Below are 13,708 nucleotides of genomic sequence, written 5' to 3'. Positions count from 1 at the left end.
ACATACGATGACTTAGTATTTTATCGTAATAGGGCTATAAAATAATTAGTGTACTATCTAAAACATATTTTTTGCCAATTAATTACAACTATTATGAACTATTTCATAAATTTTATTACAAAAATAGTAAAAGAGACTTTTTACTCTACTTACCCTACAATGAAATGATTAAAAGAATGTTACAGTTTTGTTTATCACTTAACTATTAGCACTACATTAACAATCAAGGCATAATAAAGAAATTTAATCAAAGCATATTTTATACAAATCGAAAAAAAAATGTCATTGGTTACTTTTTCAAGTACCTTCACTTTTTCACTCAAGCGGCTCAATCCCGTTAATGTCATCTGAGCTTCATCACTGCTCTCGGAATCAGAATCGCTCTCCAAAGAGATGAACGATTCAACGAGGTTGTCGATCTCACTTTCCTTTGATAAGTACTCGTATTCAATATTTTTTCAAAAAATTTCAAAAAAAAAAAAAAAAATTCAAAAAAGCGCGAAACAGAGCCTGAAAAGAGCCTGAAAAAGCTTAAAAAGCCTGCAGGCTAGCATGCGAGCTTTCGGAAAGCCTGAAAAAAACATAAAAAAGCGCAAAAGAGAGCCTGAAAAGAGCCTGAAAAAAGCCTAAAAAGCCTGCAGGCTAGCATGCGAGCTTATGAATCAGCCTAAAATGCTTCAACATATTTAAAAAAAGATTGTGAGTGTATGTGGTCAGATTAAACGTAAATGTCTACTATAGAGGATCGGGAGCGTATCACCGCGGAGATCGCAGAGATCCGCAGGAGTATTAAAAGAAAACATGGCGAATTGGTAAGAGGAAGATTCGATTCCGATTTAAGACTTCAACAAGATTTTAAACCGCTTACTGAACCTTTGATTAAGATAGCCGAACAGTTCAGTTCCGAAGAGAGAGAAAGGGGAAAACGGGTGAAAAAAGAAATGAAATCGAAAGAAAGTCCATTACCGAAGATCTCAGCTGAAGAATTGCGTGAAAAAGAGGAGCGGGATTATCAAGAATTTGAAAAGAGGTTCGATATGAATTCTATATTCGATCAACTAACTGAAGAGGATAGGGTGAGACATAATAAACGTTCTTTAGCAAACGACGAACCAGAAAGTGAAATAAAGCGGTCAACCGCAAAGTTACACCGGAAGATGGACACGTCTAGTCCGTTTCCTTTTCAGCTGGCCCAACCGTCCGATCCGGTAGACGATGAAATGGCTGGTGTGAGACGTCGACAAAAGGCTAAAAGGTTTCTTTCTTATTCGACTCGCCACCGAGCTGAAAAAGCTGAAGAAACCGAACAGCCACCTAAGATCGAACACGAGGAGGCTTACGAATCTCAACCCAGCATAGAACAAATGTTGAATACGCCTGAAGGGAAAATGTAAATGAGCATGTCTCTCAAGACAAGCATGCGAGAAGGGCTGGCGCAGGAATTTATGCTCGACGCCATCAGAGATGTGGAAAACAACATGGATAACGTTTACGGTGTTCATTTTGAAGGAAACGAACTGAAGATTGGTGATGCGTTAATCGATTTCGACAAGGAAAGTAACGTCCTAATAAGAGAAGTGAAGTATCCTGCGAGCCGAGGTTTGTTCGAATTACTTTTCTGGAAAAAACCGAAGTTATTCACGGAAGAAGATTTGGAAGAATATAAGAAAATTTTAATTGCGACAAATGCGCACAGAAGAAATAATTCCGCTCTGGAACGGGTAAAGACTAATTCAGGATTTAAGTATGTGGAAATAATAAGCAATCTTTTTCCACCGTTCACCTCAAAAAAACGAGGCGAAGGTTTAGTACCGTCTGCAATGACTCTGAACGAAAACCATAAAGTCGATTATGTTTATTTTGATGATCCTAACGAAATCTGCGATAGGTTAAAACTGTTGATTGAATCAAAAAAGGCAGGTAATACTGCACACGATAATGAAATTGTATCGATAGTCGAGGAATTAAAAGAACGAGGATTAATAAAAGGAGAAGGCGTACTGTAAGCGATTGATTCGAGATCATGCCGGTCAACAGGTTAGGACAGACGGAATTCGGTTCCAGAATCCCGTTTGGGATCACTGATGAGGGTGATATCGACGCCCGCGAAAAAAAAATTTGCAATCTAGCATCAGCGGAATATTATGATGATGCTGTTAACATGGACGATTGCTTATATTTAATCGAGCAGTATGCTGCGGATCATGATTTTTTAGCGTGCGAAGAACAAACACATTTTAAAGTGGTAGATTTCAAAGGAGCTCGAGCCAAAAACGCCGCTCATCCAGATGATGAAAACGATTTGGTGACCATGAGATACGTACGGTTCCTCATTCAACAGAAATTCGATGAGGTTATCACTAAAGTCGAAAATATGATAGGAAAAGAAATAGAAAATACTTTAAGAAGTAAAAATACGAATGATCCTGTTGTTCGTCAGCGATTAGAGGAAAGTATTTCTCGATTGAAAAACGAGGTTCAGAAAAATGCGATGACTCAAACTGAAAAAGAATCTGATATAAATACGGATGCATCAACTGAAGACCTTTAGTCGGGATAAAATGAAGAGCACGAATAAGAGTAACGTTAGTTGTAAAACAGGAAACGGATTGATAAGTTCGATCGTAAGTCTTCCGGGTAAAACGTTCGGTGTTGCACGTAACGTCGTAGGAACAGTTCTCAATCGGACTGTAGATCTTCTTCCTTTCGAGGCTCACATACCCGGTTACCAATATTGCGGACCCAGAACGAAACTACAGGAAAGATTGAAAAGAGGCGATCTCGGTATAAATCCACTCGATAAAGCCTGTAAAGCGCACGATATAGCATACAGCATCTACGGCGATTCTCGGTGAAGAGCACAGGCTGATAAAGAGTTAGCGGAAAGAGCTTGGCAAAGGGTGTCAGCGCCCGATTCTAGCATTGCAGAGAAAGCTGCTGCATGGGCCGTAACAAACGCTATGAAAATAAAGAGTAAATTCGGTGGGAGATTGAAGAAAGCCTCAGTCAGAGGTGCGCGAAAAAAACCATAAGAAAAAAGGGAAAAGCTGCTTATCTTGAACCGTACCAACCTAAAACCGGATGCGGCATAAGAAAACGCCGGTCCGCAGGTCACCGTCGTCAGAGCAAAAAAAGCATTAAATTTACTACGTAAACTCCCCATTCATCCTTTATCAGATGTGGAGTTGTTACGGTTTGCGCGAAAAATTAATCTGCCCCATTTCAGAGGTGTTTTCATGCGTGATACTTTACCAGCTAGAATAAACAAATTCGAATCGGGAATAGTGAACTTGGATAGTATTTTCAATCCGGGCACGCATTGGGTTTGTTATAAAAAACGTGGCGCGAACGTGTTTTATTTTGACAGTTACGGTAATTTACGCCCACCTAAAGAGCTAGTCCGATATCTTAGATCGGACAAAGAGAAAGTCAACATTCGGTATAATTTAGACCGCAGACAGGATTTTAATTCAGTTGTTTGCGGACATTTGTGTTTAAAGTTTCTAATATGTTCTGCCTAAATGGTAAATCCTCTATATTGTCTGCAGATTTTTTCCCCCCCGATAGAACTTGGCGACGCCGCGTGGGAAATCGGGCTGATCGATTTTATGTTGTATAATAACATTCGAAATGTAGAAAAAGGAAAAAATAATATGTTTTATTATGGTTACCAAGGCGGTAAATCGATAATGCTTCCGCCGGGGATGTATGAAATTGATGATCTTAGGGTTAAATTGAAACATGGGATGGGTGACTGCGGTGAATTGAACGCGACCGATGATGAAAAAGGAAAGCAACGAAATCGCAGTAAAAATGATGCAAAATGTTCGATTAAAATCTTAATCGACCCTACAACGATGCACTCCCGTTTATTTTGTTCTGAAATAGTAGATTTTACAAAGCCGTATTCTATCCGTACTCTTTTGGGATTTGATGAAATGGTCCTACCGGCAAACATTTGGCATACATCTCAGAAACCTGTTAGTATTTCATCTGTAAATTCGATACGTATAAGCTGTAACATCGCACGCGGTTCATTTGTGGGCGCAGAAGAAAGTCATATCATTCACGAATTCTATTCCAGAGTTGGACGGGGATATAAGATAATTGAAGTACCGCACAGTGTCATTTATCTTCCGCTCAACACCAAGTCGATACGGAATATAACTGTGCACGTTTATAATCAAAGTTCAGAACTGATAAATTTCGGCGGTGAAGAAGTGACGGTGAGACTGCATTTAAGACGAAGAAACGATGGTTTTGATTTTCGTTGATAAAGAGGAATATAAATACCCTCCCGTAGTTCCGCCAACGGTTAGTCAACCTGCGAAACTTAAACGGTTAACACGAGAGAACATACGTTTTCTGGAATCTTTAGGTTTTAAAGTTTTACAACAATGAACGGACAGATAATAAATGTTGATACTGCGAACGCGGTATTTGATGAAACCATAACGGGTAAAGAATTTCATTCTCACTATCCTTATGCGACGACTACGTTCAATAACAGCGATGAAATAAGAATCCCCGTTCAGCAACAAGATGTGTACACGCTTCCGTGTGAAAGTTATTTACTGATAAACGGAACGTATGGAGCCGCTAAGGGACGTATAGGGAGCCGCAGAGGCTACACTAAAACTGTGCAATAATTTTGGTGCATTTCTTTTCGATTAAATCCGTTACGAAATTGCAGGACAGGAGGTAGATAGGGTGAGAAACGTGGGGATAACTTCTACGATGAAAAACGCCCTGTCGCTGAGGAACTCCGAAAAAGATTCTATTTTCATGAACGGTTGGTCATCGGACGGAGTCGGTGATATAAATCGGGTCAACGGTGCATATATCGATGGCGAATCGGCAAATTTTAATATATTACTTCCGCTGAAGATGCTCTTAGGCTTTTTTGAAGATTATAACAAAATACTGCTAAACGTTAAACAGGAACTCATCCTGCTTCGGGCTTCCACTAACAATAACGCTGTTATCGTTCCGGCTGGAAAAATATTTACCTTCAAAATAACGAAAATTAGATGGAAAATACCGTATGTTAACGTATCGGATGAAAAACGGTTATCACTTCTCAGACTTGTAGACCGAGATGAACCGATTTCGATGATGTTCCGAAAGTGGAACTTATACGAATATCCAACTCTACCTGTCAGTAAAGATGTAATTTGGACGGTTAAAACAACAACGCAGATGGAAAAACCTCATTATGTCATTATCGGATTTCAAACATCGAGAAAAAAAGATGCAACAAAAAGAGCTTCGAATTTTGATATCATTTCGCTTAATAATATACGTTTGTATCTGAATTCAGTATATTATCCTTATGAACACATTCAAGGAGATAACATCATATTATACGAAATGTTTAAGAGTTTCTATAAATCTTATTATAATAGGGATTCTGAGGCTGCGTTAATCACACCATCCAAGTACTATGCTATACCGTTGATCTTTATAGATTGCTCAAAACAAAACGACACTTTGAAAACTGGTGCGGTCGATATTAAAATCGAGATACAAACTTCCGTCAACATTCCCGGCGACACAACAGCCTATTGTTTGATGATAAGTGATTGCATAATGCAATATTCTCCTTTAACAGGCACAGTCAAAAGCGTTTTCTAACCAGTACTGTCGGTCAGTCGTTGAAGTCAACATGTCCGTCTTTATATCAGACTTTACTTTTTTCGTCTACCAAATGCTGATGTTTACATTAAAGAATTAGTTTTCGTTTCTTTGGATGGACTCCGATTCGAACAATATCTATTCAAGCCGCCTTTCGACTACTATGATATTTCATCTCAAACTACTAGAGTTGCAATACAAAACTTGCAGAAAAAAATCGGATTCAATTGGAATTCGGGTTTTATCGAACAATTTAAGTTATCAACCATTTTTGAAAATTTATTACCAACGTGTACTATATACGTAAAGTGAAAGAAAAGAAAAAGTGTTAGAACAAATAATAAACAATAAACGGTGTGTAGTAAAAGACCTTGACGGTTACGATTGCCCTCCAATAGATTTATTTGGTTCTTCAATAAATAAAGTGTGTCCTTTCGGTGAAAAACATGATTGCGCTATGAAAAAAGCTATATGGTTACACATGTGGTGGAGTGAGCAAAGTAAATTTTATTATATGCTGGAAACTGTGGGAAATTCTATGGAAAAAGCGAAAGAGTGTTATTTAAACAGTCTCGGACGTGACGTTCTCCGTTACCTTCCTAAACAGTTTATTATCGACCATTATGGAAGATACGTTCCGCCTAAAATTTATGAAGATCTACCCAACTACATGCAACAAGATCCGGACATCAAGATTCTTCAAATGTTTCCTGAAGATGAAAAAGACTGGAGTGAAGAATAATAAATTTTAATTTGAAATAGAATTGTATTTAGAATTTAACGTCAAATAAAATATGCATTTGTATTTTGTTTATTAAAGATCAATAAATAACTTTTAAAAGAAATACTTGTTTTTATTTTAGGTTTAATTATCCCTTCTCCTCTAAGCAATAAGATTTAGGAACGTATTTAAGTGAAACGTTCCATTTGCAACGTTTATTCTTTAAACCAGTTCAGTAAGATGAACATCATTCACTTCATAACGTTCTTCGTCACAAACATTTTTGTAATTGCGGATGAATTTGATTCTAATAAATTTCTATTAGACTATGGATACCTCAAAGGAGATAATGTTAGCCTAACTGATGAAAAAGGAGTAAAAGATGCCGTAAGACTGTTTCAAGAATCTTTCCGTCTTCCGGTTAATGGAGAGTTAAACAGTAAGACCATCGCTTTCATGCGTGAGCCTCGATGCGGTATACCAGACATATTACCGTATGCAGTTTCAAGAATTATATGGAGAAAACAAGAACTGAAATGGCACTATCAACGAGCAACGGCTGAAAAAATGAAATTGGCTAGCATAGCTTTTGATGAATGGGCAAAGCACACATCGTTAAGTTTCAAACATGATTATTACGGATATGATATCCTTATTTCTGACAAATATGGTATCCACACATGCGCCAAAAATGATAACGTTCGATGCTCAAGCAGATTTGATGGACCTGGAGGTGTTTTGGTGCATGCGTTTTCTCCTAACACTGCTAACACACCCATAGAGATTCACATTGATGAAGAGGATAATTGGAATTTTGATCCTGAAGGTAAAGAGGAAAAAGGCAAAACCAACCTTCTGAGCACGTTTATGCATGAGATTGGTCACACTTTGGGTGTTCGCCACTCTTTCAATAAGGATTCTCTCATGTACCCTTTACTAAACAAACGTTCAAATTTAAGCGAAGACGATATATTAGCCATTCAATCGCTTTACGGCAGTAAAGCGATGACAACTACTGCTAAACCTGATCAAACGACTAAATCTACTACTGTTCCTGGTACTTCAGAGGTTATTACCGACGTGTGCGCAATAAAAGAAGATGACAAGAATAAAATTCATTACTTGCTAGTAAATGGAAAAGTTTATGTAATATTCCAAAAACAGTTATGGATAATAAACATTGCGAACAGCAGTAAATATGATAGCAAAAATTATTATAGACCACTTGAAATTACTGATCGGTTAAAGTTTCTCTCCTTAGATACGTTCAAAGGAATAGATGCAATATACCAAAGACCGAATGGAGAAATAGTATTAATTGAAAATCATAACTTGTTTATGTTCAATCTTAATACTCAACAGTTGGTTATAGGCTATCCTAAGAATGCATGTTCGCATTTTAACATAGGTCATCCTTGTACGATTAATGGTATCGTAAATACATATACTGGAAAAACTTATGTGATATATAATGAAGATTTTGTGGGGGAGATAGATGAATGTTCATTTACTGTTGCTCGAACAGATCTTGTTTCCAATCTGTTTCCTGGAATACCGGCAGACATAGATGGGGTTGCTCGTTTTAACAACGGGCTACTTTATTTTTTTAAGAGTAGAAATTATTATGAGTATAACGAATTCTTCCAAAAAGTGATCAGATTTGGAACTAAAGACCATGAGCTCTTTGGTTTACTATGTTACAGTAACAGTATCTTAAAAGAGTTCACTGAATTTATCAGTAAATTTCATGTTTATCCTAAAAAAGAAGTTTAGAAGGAATTGAATGAATTTAGGATAAGTAAGAAAGAACTAGAGTTAAGTTCATGCAAAAAACTATATATAAAATGTGTATTTTCGATTGAAATTTGTAATTAAATTTTATTTAATAAATTAATTCGGAATATGTATTGTAATTTATTTTAATAAAAATATTTTTTTTTTTTTAAATAACTGTTTTTTATCCTTTTTTATAAATAGTTTTAAGTGATAAAAAGGTTGAAATAAAAATGAAAACTAATATAAACTTTGAAAAATTATCTATTTTTACAAAACATTTACATTGATTATAATAAATTATTACAAACATTTTTAAAAATACTACATACATTTTTACATTGATTTTAACTATTACAAACATTTTTAAAAATACTTCATACATTTTTTAAACTACTGTAAAATATTGAATTATATTGTTCACTAAACAAATAAGCGATTTAATCCGCATTCTTTAATAGTTCTGGATGGAAGTGTGTTTAACCTTTTGCTGAGCGCCGCAAACGGGACAAACATCTCCTAGATTTATTTTTTTGATTCCTCTTTTGACATCATATAGTCTTATATCAAATTCAATTTCTTCTAGTTCTTTTTTAAATGCGTTCAGTCTCTCACAGTAACTCTTAAGAATCTCCTTTTGCAACTGCAACATCAATCTTAAACAGAAACAAAAAATATTAGAAACAAAAAATTAAAAGAAAAAGAAATGCATGCAATAGATAGCCGTTAATGTTATAATGCGGGCTTCACCTGTGTTGTGGGTTGCATACCTGCCCCTTGTGCTTACTTCGGCATTTCTCCTCCCTTGTGCTTACTTTGGAATTTTATTTAATTTGCAAAAAGCAATTACATTACTATTTATTTTAAACTGGAATGTAAAATAACAATTTATTTAAAATACATAGACTTCTTTCTTTTTCCTGTTTAGCCTCCGGTAACTACCGTTTAGATAATTCTTCAGAGGATGAATGAGGATGATATGTATGAGTGTAAATGAAGTGTAGTCTTGTACATTCTCAGTTCGACCATTCCTGAGATGTGTGGTTAATTGAAACCCAACCACCAAAGAACACCGTTATCCACGATCTAGTATTCAAATCCGTGTAAAAATAACTGGCTTTACTAGGACTTGAACGCTGGAACTCTCGGCTTCCAAATAAGCTAATTTAGGAAGACGCGTTCACCACTAGACCAACCCGGTGGGTTAAAATACATAGACTGGAACAGAATTATTTTTCATTTAAATATTGACTGAAAAAATAATCTAACATACAAAAATATTTAAAGTACTGGAAGCTTATTATTTTAATTTTATAATTTAATATTTAAAGTGCTGAAAGCTTATTTTTTAATAATTTTATAATTAAATATTTAATTAATTTTAAATAAGTTTTACTTACCTCTTTAAATGAAGATAGATGAGGATAAAAATATAATAGCGAATAACGTCACACAGTCACAATATAGAAAAACTTGGTATGAATCCGTTTAAATTTTGGCGGTATTTATATGCAACACGTGACTATCATGCGGTGATCACGTGATCCAAAAAAAAGACGTCAAAAAATGACGTCATCAAAAAAAAATTTTTTAAATGATGACGTCAGTGACCTTTAACATTGATGCCGTCAGTGACCTTTGACCTTGTCCCAGAACCGGCATTTTAACTCTACTTACATGCTTCAACAACGTTACGTTAGTAGCGCTACTTGTAATGATTGATATCTTTTTTATTATAGCAAACATGAAAATTTTTATAGATTTATTAAAAAGTCAAAACAGTTGATCTTAGATATTCTTATGCGGAAGAGTTTATTTTTCATTGTTATTTTATAATAAAAAGCATTTTTAAAATTTTTGTTGGTTATTGAATAACGGGATATGTCCTTGTTAAATTCAAGTTGGTAGCGCAGTAGTTTGTTGATTCTATTTCTGACTGTCTGCTATTATTCTGACATTTTGCATTTGTTATTTTGCTGGTAATATTTGTTTGAAATTCGTTAATTAAAATGACTGTGATCACAAAACCATTAAGTGAGAAAAAGAGTGACAAATTAGACGAACCACTTGTCGAAAATATTCATACTGAATTTCCGGTAAGTAATGCCATTTTTATTGACAATTTAGTGTTGCAAAAATCAGTGATTTGTTCTTACAAATAAAATTATTTTATTACCCTAAAAATTATATTTTAGACCGTAAACCTAGTTTGGAGATAAGTTCCTGTGTTTTTTTAAAATATATTTTAAGTTTACTTTGAAAGTTTTACGTGATTTATTTTACAAAAAAAATTGATACTTTATGGGGGGTAAAACATTATAGCGTGTATATTTCGTATTTATAATTGAAAGTATTTTGTTTTGGCTCGTAGATGTTAATAACGTAACGTGAGTTCGTTCTATATTAAAAGTATATGTGTAAAACCATAAAGTGTGATTAAACTTACCTTGAATTATTTATACGCTTAAAATGTGTCAAAATGGGTTTGTTGAAATCCTTCATTTTATAGTTACATCACCTACAACTCGTTTTAGTATGTTTATTTTACTGTTATTTCATTATTTAAATTATTTTATTTATGAATTGTAGTATAAGTTCGTGTAGGTTATTTGTACTTGTTGACCGTGTATTAATGATAAGTTGTTAGTTTTTATTATAATTTTGTATAAATTTTAAAAGGTAATATTAGACCAAAATTATTGTTACATATCATTTATTCCCAAAGTTAATATTTATTTATTTTTAATTAATAACAAATATGTTACATGTATATTTTCAAACTATGGTATATGATTCACAATATATCAGCATTTTAACAGCAATACTCATTTTACTGTTTTCATACCACTTAAATTCAGTTGTTTGTAAAAAGTTTTAAATTATATATATTCCATATATTTCGGCATAATTCAGAAGCCTCAGTTTTTATGAATTAGCCTGGTATTTATTTATAGTTTTGAATTAGTTTTAGTGAAACATATCTATTTAATTTTTATTATTGTACATTATTAAGAGTTTGCTTTTATGCATTAAATGAAAATTATATTGTATGTAAATAATTTTAATTAGGAGATTTTATTTTAAATTAAGAAGTCAGTAAAGTATCACCTTTCAAACATTATATATATTAAAAAAAATTCCTATAGTTTCAAAATAATATTACTTAATTACACAAAATAATATAATTACAGTAGTGCATATTTGGTCCTGTAACTGGCTTGAAGATGACCTAACGTGAGACACTATCACTCAGTTTTCAAGAAAAACAAGATTCATTTCCAGGCTTACTAGGAAAAATGAGGAATGAAATGATTACCTTGCCTCTTTCACTGAGCTGAAAATATTACATATTGTGTTCCAAGCTTACTGAAATGCTTGTATTCAGTTAAATGGACCTTCACAATCACCCACAAGGGCTGTTTAACAAATTTTATTACTCAGAAAAAGCAACTTGACTGGTATCACTTGTACCAGCCCTTGTTTGCTGTAAGAATAACTAGGTAGTTATAAGCAAGGCTGCAAACTAATGTAGCCTTATGTAAAAAATATTTTGTCAGAAATGCTCTGTGATATACATTGCCCTCATTCAACAGTTGAAATTTTACTAATAATATACAAATTATTTTAAATCAAGGCTATTATTATTCTCCACTCTCCCATCTTCATCCACCCCTCATTTACTATCTTGCCATTCTCTACTGTTTGTTTATTGTGTTAATACTTAAATAGCCTGCAAAGTTTCTTCATATTTCTTCCTAAGCTCCATTTTTTGGAGCCATAAAGAACAACACTCCAAGTAAGCTCTTTGGAGTGTCACTGATGCTTAACTTATAGTTAAGAAAGGAAAAAAAAAAATATATATATATATATATATATATACATTTATTTTTAAGGATTGTAGGATTTTCCCACCACACAGCTAAAGCTGCGTTCCAGGGAAGTCTTACAACTGTGGGTTGCTTCTGATGAAGGCTTACACACACAACTTAATTTAAAATATGTATCATTTTATTTAAATATAATATTTTTTTGTTTAATTCAATGATTCTAACCAAAGCATGTTTGCATACCATATTTAATTCGTGCAGGTGTGGCAGTACTTGTAGTGATGGTTGGCACTAACTAAACTAATGTAATTTCACAACTTACATAAAATTAACTTTGCTTGTATGGTTGGCAGACTGGTGTAGCCACGAGGCTTAGTGCACCATGTATCAAGTCAACTGGGCGATTGAGTTTGAGACCCAGCCAGACTGAGTTACTTTTTTACACTTTAAATATTACATTCTACTGCTCACCTGAGACATGCCAACATAACAATAACTTATAGGTTTTTTGGGGTGGGATTTTGCAAAACCTTTTTTGCAAATATTGTTAACAATATGCTTATACTCATTACTATTTATATTGGCGGTTTTCCCTGCCACCTGTCTGTAGCATCTATTTACCTTATCATTCTCACTATGAGTCAACTCTCCTATTCCACATGACCATGTACAAGTTACTACTAAAACATTGCCTTTTTTTTATACAGTGTATGTGTACACTATGAACTGTACAGAAATTACATAGTGAGCAAAACATTGTTTACTGTTTTAAATAATCTGTGTGTGAGATAACATATGTGTGTATGAATGGAGAACCATGTGTATGAATGGCAGGGACTGTATGCTGTGCTGCAACTTGCCGATATTAATGTTATGAGTATAAGAAAAATATGACCTTAATTAGGCAAAATCTTGAGATACTGAGGGTGACCTTGCTCTAGATCATCCACTTCACCTTTCAAGTTGAAAATTTAATTGCTTCAGTGCCCCATATATAGAAGTATGCTAATCAAATTTGGTCAGATTGACCCAGTAGTTCTGTAAATATAGGCGATTTAAAGGCCAACATTGAACACACACAGCATTAAAATCCAGAAATTTTCCATCCTGTTTTTTTGGGTTCCATAGATGTCAAAATGTCAAGGTCCAGTGAAAACCACATATGTCCAAATTGGACTAACTAGACAGGAAAGTAGTATATTTGTGTTTTATACATATGTGTGTGTGTGTATATATATATATATATATATAAAATTAAAACTGTAATTTTTCAGAGAAAAAGATTCCATAAATTTTGGTACCTTAAAAAACGTATGTTTTATCAAAACATTTTTGTCTCAATTGTGTTGGATTACGCATGTGATGATTGATCACAAACATGTTACATTTATTAAATAGATAACAATGTTAGACATTTTTTTAAATCAGTTATTAATATTATTTTTATACATAATTTTTGTCATTAATTACTGTGATGTTAATTTCTATAGGTAAATTTTAAACAAATATTGTCAAGTGACCTTTAAATATTTTACTTCAATGAACAAACAATCAAGTAGAAAATTAAACAAAACTTTAAATGGAACAGCCGTCTTTGGGTCCTTAGACCATCTTAGACTGAAGATGCTCAAATGACCAAAACATAATTGAAGTGAGACGTGTACTGTTTTATATCTTTTATTGATTAATATGGTAGTAATAAAAAAAGAATCTGATAATATTTGTGTTTTGTGTTAGGAAGTTATTAAAATTT

General features: G+C 33.8%; 3 protein-coding genes across 3 annotated transcripts in view; all 3 read left to right on the top strand.

Annotated features, from left to right (window-relative positions):
• Positions 1–4,785: 4,785 nt before the first annotated feature.
• On the top strand, positions 4,786–5,634 carry LOC142319930 (uncharacterized). Its single transcript, XM_075357605.1, has one exon. It carries the CDS (start codon positions 4,786–4,788, stop codon positions 5,632–5,634), a length of 849 nt encoding a protein of 282 aa, XP_075213720.1.
• A 961-nt stretch (positions 5,635–6,595) lies between these two features.
• On the top strand, positions 6,596–8,128 carry LOC142319929 (matrix metalloproteinase-18-like). The gene has a single exon (XM_075357604.1). It carries the CDS (start codon positions 6,596–6,598, stop codon positions 8,126–8,128), a length of 1,533 nt encoding a protein of 510 aa, XP_075213719.1.
• A 1,790-nt stretch (positions 8,129–9,918) lies between these two features.
• Positions 9,919–13,708, top strand: part of LOC142319109 (integral membrane protein 2B) — a 75,492-nt gene continuing 71,702 nt past the window's right edge. Inside the window, exon 1 of the mRNA XM_075356030.1 lies at positions 9,919–10,224. Within this exon, the coding sequence (XP_075212145.1) occupies positions 10,138–10,224 (87 nt within the window). The 5' untranslated portion in view covers positions 9,919–10,137. The remainder of the gene's footprint in view (positions 10,225–13,708) is intronic.

The sequence above is a fragment of the Lycorma delicatula genome, chromosome 2 (assembly GCF_047948215.1).
Source record: "Lycorma delicatula isolate Av1 chromosome 2, ASM4794821v1, whole genome shotgun sequence".
In the NCBI taxonomy this organism is placed as follows: domain Eukaryota; kingdom Metazoa; phylum Arthropoda; class Insecta; order Hemiptera; family Fulgoridae; genus Lycorma; species Lycorma delicatula.
The sequence above is the reverse complement of the archived record's forward strand: the minus strand, read 5'-3'. Positions and strand labels throughout refer to the sequence as shown.